Below are 5,687 nucleotides of genomic sequence, written 5' to 3' on the forward strand. Positions count from 1 at the left end.
CAGCACAATCTCTTGGTGGGGTTCCTGTCCCACACCATCCATTCCCACATGGCTGCAGCCTGCCCAAGCAGGGTGCCCGTCCCTGGCCTGGCAGTGTACCTGCACTGGGGCAGCAGTGCACATCCTGCTGGGATTGGCGTCAGAGCAGGCGGCAGGTAAAGCCCAGGCAGCAGCCAGAGCTCAGCACTGACAGGCAGAGCGAAGGGCGAGTGGGCTCTGACCGTTGGCCGCAGGTGAAGTGTCTGCTGTGCTGCGTTCCAGGTCCTGGACCTTCCACCTGGAACACTCTGGGAGCTGTGATGTCACAGAAGTTTCAGGGCCACTCCACATGGGGAGATGGGGACCATCGAATGATCAAATCCTTGAATGGTTTGGCTTGCAAGGGCCCCTAAGGATTATCTGGTTTCAACCTGAAGCAACCTGCCACCACTCCAGGTTGCTCTGGAGCCTGTCCAGCCTGGCCTTGGATGTTCCTGGGGATGGGGCATGCACAGCCTCTCTGCACTGGTCCCTGTGACAGGGACAGGCACCCTCACAGTAAAGAACTTCTTCCCATCATCAAATCTCTTCCAACTCTTGCAGTTTGATCCCATTCCCTCTTGTCCTGTCACTGCAGTTCCTGGCAAGGAATCCTCTCACAATTCTCTGTAGCTCCTTTACTCACTGGAATGGTGCTCTGATATCTTCTGTGTTTCTGTATACTATGGTCATAAATTGTAATCTCGAGCTTGATCTTGCAAGCCATCAGCAATGTTTTGGTTGCACAGGGGTGCTTCCTCTATTTCAAGAAGATATTCTGTGATTTCAATTCATCAGTTGTTTTTATTGTGGTTGGGCTTGAAATTTTGGTCAGCAGAGCCTCTGATTGTCAGGGTGAGGTTTTGGCAAGTCATACAGAGAATCCAGTACTCATCCCAATCTTTTCTTGAGCATGGTGTTTTTTTATTCCTTTCCTCTCGCCCTTAACCATTGCTAGAATGTCACAGTGAAAATAGAATAGAGGCAGTTCTTCACTGGTAACATGTTCTGGTTTGTTTTGTTTCTTCTGCAAGGCTGGGCAAGGTTGATGTTGATGCAAATTCCTTCACATCTGAGGAGCTCAAAAAGGCGTTGGCTAAAATGAAGGAAAGTGAGAAGGCAGAAAGGAAGGTGAGTTTCCTGTTTCTAAAGCAGTGCACGGTGCAGGGATGTGAACACACCCTGTTACATACTGCAGAAATATAATGGTTAAAATGATTGCTTGAAAAGCACTAATCTTGTGGTGCATATGGACCAAAAATACCTTTGCTCACCCCTTAGTGATATTGTTCTCTGGCTTTTCTGTATGACTCTAAGATTCTGTGAATGGTTTGGGTTGCACGGGACCTTAAAGCTGATCCAGTGCCACCCCCTTCCATGGGCAGGGACACCTTTCACTATCCCAGGTTGCTCCAAGCCCCATTCAAGCTGGCATTGAACACTTCCAGGGGTCCAGGGGCAGCCATAGCTGCCCTGAACAAGGTAATTTATCTGCAGCTCAACTCACAGAAATGTCTGCAGACCCCAAAGGAAACTGGTTTGCATCTGACAGTATTTACAGAGGCTATTTCACTTTCACTCTCTCCTTGCTTTCTGTTTCCAACCTCGTGCTCTGGATAGCAACACCCAAGTGGCCATAGTGAAGCAGGGGCTGAGTTTCATTACACAAGCTCCAAGTTGTCCATTTAGTTATAAAGAACCCACAGACCCAAGTAAATAGGTGGGATGATGTGTGACTCATCAGGTGCATCACAGTCTCTTTCCCTTCGCCCCCTCAGCAGCATTTCCTTAACCCTCGCTCCTCCTGCTGCCTTGGTGTTGGCTCACTCAAATGAAAACTGAAAGAGGAGTCAAGGCTCTAAAGTTTTGGTGTCACAGAAAGGCTTTTTCTTCCCTTATGTGGCAGCATGGCATGATTTCATTTGCTGGGAGATTATTTCCATAGCAGCATTGCTGATTGATTGCAGGGCTGCTGGAAATGAGGATCATTGAAATGCAAAAATTAGTGATACTCTATTAGGTGAAAATAAGCCATATTTTAAACTCCCCTCTTAGAATAGCTTTTGTCCCAGCAATGGGGCTAAAAGCAGCTACGTGTAATGGACCTAAAGTATTCCATTTTTAAGTCACTCCTGCAGAGAGCAAATCCATCCTTGAAGGCTCTGTGTCAAAGTAAATGGAATTACACTGAGCCTCCCTGTGCTCCAGTAGAGGCAGCTCAGGGTGGGGTGGGTTGGGTGTGGTACTTGTGGTAATTCATCATTTCATTGACACGGCTTTCACCTCCATTGCTCACTTGGTTTTCCTCCAGCCCTCTCTGATCCCTCATGGTGAGCAGGACATGTGCAAACCCTCCAGCTGGGGGTTTGCATACAAACACATCTTGGTATTTGTGACAAATCCCTTCCAAAAAGGGCTTTCTGCCTTTCTCGTTGTCCTTGGGGCAGCCCAGCTCCAGCCTGGCCTTTCTGCTGCTTCTGTCCCCTGCAGCAGCAGGCTCTGTCCCCAGTGCCACCAGTGCTGAGGTTCCTGCACCTCTGGGGCTCTCTGAGTTCTCTGACATATCCTTTCCTCCTCACCACATGTTTTATGTCAGCTCTCTTGGTTCAGGGCAGCCCTTGGAGTGCTGTTACTGCGAGGGAGATGAGCCATGTTCAGGACAGGCTGCTGGCCAAGCCCCATGGCACAGAACGTCAGCTGCCCCCAGCTTATCACTGCTCCTCCTGCTTCCCTTTCTGACAGCTTCTGTCCCCACACCTCTCCCTGGGAGATAGAGACTTCCTGGAATGTGTTCAATGCTTGGAATGGTGAAAGCATCTTTGTCAGTGTTGGAGATCTCCTTGGAGTCACTGGGCACTTTGGGCTGGATGGAACTTGTGGAGTTCTCCAGTCTCATGTTCATTTCCAGAGAGGTTCAGCTGTAAGATCAGGGATGTGCCTCAGGGCTTTTTGCAGCCAGGTTTTGGGAACATCCACTTGCAGGCAGAAAACAGCAGTACTGCTGCCTGTGGGTTTGATGTTGAGCTGGATGGAAATGGGATGCAGAAATGATGCACAAATGCTGTTGAGATGTAGAAGTGGTGCACAAAGCCCTACTGCTCACTCATACTGTGGGTATCTCACAGCTAACTGGGTTTCTGGGCTTCTCAGAAGGACCCTCCAACCCTGTCCCTGAACCTCTGATGCACAGCAATAAATCCATTGGCACTGACAGCCAGGTTCCCTTTGTGAATTTGGGGCTGGCGTTCCTTTCTGTGTTTGTCTTGTCTCTCTTCATCCTCTATCTTCACATCTGGTTTCTTCCTTCTGTTTCCAAGGCCCGAGAGGAAGAGGTGAGGAAGAAGTTCCGACCCATAGAGCAGCTGAAGGAGGAGTTTGAAAAGCTGAATATGAAGATAGAAACAGATTATGAAATTATGGTTAAATTAATCAGCAAATTCAACAGCTCTGCCTCCACGCTGGATGAAAAAGTTGCGGCGCTTTATGATCTCGAATATTATGTTCACCAGGTAACAAGAATGCCTCAGTAACTACCGTGTAAAATCCAGGGGATACGGTGTCATAAATGGGGCTTTATTTTTCTTATCAGTATCAGGTAATACAAATTGCTTAATTACCATAATCCTGGGACAATAACAGACAGCAGAGGACTAGTGTAGGCTTATTTTATATCCAGGTTGGAATTAATCATCGCTTGTGCCAGGAGCCAGCAGTATCCTAGTGGTTCCCTGATTTGTTGTCTGTTCTCAGGCTGGTTTTCTCATCCTTACTTTTTCCTCTTTTATCTCCTTAATGTTACAAAATGGGGTTTTAGCTGCCATTTTTGGGTAAGTAGAGTGGTGGCTAAGAAAATAATTATTTTCTCTCTGCTTCCATGGAAAGCTGCCATGATTGATGGTAGGTGCCCTTACATCAGTTCACAGAGAATGTCTTTGTACCAGGGAAGGCGACAGCCACCCAAAACCCCCTATTTTGTCTTGGTGTGAGTAAGCAGTGGCAAGCGGAGCCTCGCCGTGCTAATTAGCTCTGTGTGAGGGTGAACATATTTCCTGGCATCTCGCTTCCTCGGGTTTGTGCTCACACTTTTCCCCCCTCCCTCTGATCTCTCTTGCTCTGCTTTCAGCTCACATGTTCCTTCCTCCTCTTGGATGCAGCTGCAGGCACAGAGCTCTGCTCCCCTGGGCTTGGTGCCTGCCTTGGTGCCACCCTTGGGAGGGTGTCTGGGCATCCAGCCTCTGCTCTGCCATGTGAGAAGGGACTTGGCTTTTCCCTCCCCAGTGACTGGGAGAGTCTGGAGTGCACTGGGAGAGTTTCCAGTGGCACTTTGTCATTTTAGATAGTGAATAGGATAACTCTTGGGAGGTGCCAGTGCAAGCCCTTTCACTGGAACAGCACTTGTTGAACCAAATGTGGGATTTTGAGGGCAGGTAGCTGAAGTGTTGCTGCTGTGGGAGAGGAAGTCCATGTGCCAGCTGATAGAAGTGTTATTTCCAGGGCTCTTTGTCTTGAATTTCTACTCTGAATTGCTGTTGTGGGCATGCAGAGGCTTCCTTGCTGTTTGTTCTCCCTGCTTTTGTGCCACTGACAGCATCTGTGTGACTCAGAGAATAACTGTGAACAATAGGCACCCAAAGAGCTTCATATTTGTACTCAGGGCTAATCTTCCCTGATTAAGGGTGACAGAGCATCAGGCCAGTGTGCTAAAAAAGCAACCCCCAAATGCCCTGAGATGCCTTGGATTCCAGCATAATGGTTTGGACTATTCCAGCAGAAAATCCCTGAAGCACAGGATGGGACAAACAATTTCAGAATGGCAGAGGAGCAGGGACTGGAGCATCAAAGGGAAGCACATGCAGCATCAAAGGGGTCAGAGAGGGGGAATGGCAGGAGGCTGGCGGGAGCACAGGGGCTCCTTTGTGCGCTGATCACAGCGCTGCTCTGTGCCCGCGCTGTCGGGGCAGATGGCTGGGCAGCACCTTCTCGTCAGGCAGGAAGCTGATAAGAAATATGACTTGTCTCTAAGCCAGCATGGCTTTTCCTCCTCTTTCTTCTTCCAGTCAGTTGAATGCGTCCAGAGCATTATCTCTGCTTGGGACTGACTTTAGCAGCACTGGCTTAATGTAATTACTGAACAGCAGCCAAAGGATGCTTGTGCCGCATAACCCTAGAAGGGCTGAACGGTCAGGACTCCTCTGCAGTGTGTCACAGCCCTGCCGTGGGAGCACGGGAAAATTGCAGGTGTGGGTGGCACAGGCCACATGTGGGGCCATTTTGCTGGTCCCACCTTTTCCAGCCTCCAACAGAGCAGTACTGGGCCGTGCCTTTTCATAACTGTTCATCTCCCAGCCATCCTGCTGCTCCCTCCAGGGCACGGGATGCCCAATGGAGTGGAAAATGCCATGCCCTGGAGGGTGTGCAAACAAAGGCTGCTCCCTGCTCTGTGCCATGGTCACCCTGGAGCAGAGGGTGTAGGGCAGCTCATGCCTTGGAGTGTGCCGTGGGAGCCGTGGCCAGTGGCCAGCCCGGGGAGATGGCCATTTTCCCTGGGAAAGAAAACTCACCAGTCCAGGTTGCTGATGTCAGTTTGTAGGGCTCCCTTGGGTCTATCAGGGCAGCACAACTTTGAGGAGGGGACAATTTCGGTCTGGGGTCCATCCTTCGATATAAGG

The 5,687-nt window shown here is 49.6% G+C and overlaps 1 protein-coding gene across 1 annotated transcript; it reads left to right on the forward strand.

The window, feature by feature from the left end:
* Positions 1-368: 368 nt before the first annotated feature.
* On the forward strand, positions 369-5,400 carry LOC146765578 (nucleotide exchange factor SIL1-like). Its single transcript, XM_085559968.1, has 2 exons — positions 369-1,149; positions 3,336-5,400. Exons 1-2 carry the CDS (start codon positions 1,120-1,122, stop codon positions 3,546-3,548), a joined length of 243 nt encoding a protein of 80 aa, XP_085416094.1. The 5' UTR covers positions 369-1,119; the 3' UTR covers positions 3,549-5,400.
* Positions 5,401-5,687: the final 287 nt, after the last annotated feature.

Source organism: Lonchura striata, chromosome 23 (genome assembly GCF_050655825.1).
Source record: "Lonchura striata isolate lonStrDom1 chromosome 23, ASM5065582v1, whole genome shotgun sequence".
NCBI lineage: Eukaryota > Metazoa > Chordata > Aves > Passeriformes > Estrildidae > Lonchura > Lonchura striata.

What these genes read in the sequence shown, in the direction of transcription:
- LOC146765578 (XM_085559968.1), top strand. Translation starts at nt 1,120, where the DNA reads ATGAAGGAAAGTGAGAAGGCAGAAAGGAAG. An exon ending in GTGAGAAGGCAGAAAGGAAG is followed by an intron (nt 1,150 to 3,335) that starts GTGAGTTTCCTG and finishes TCTGTTTCCAAG; the next exon opens with GCCCGAGAGGAAGAGGTGAG.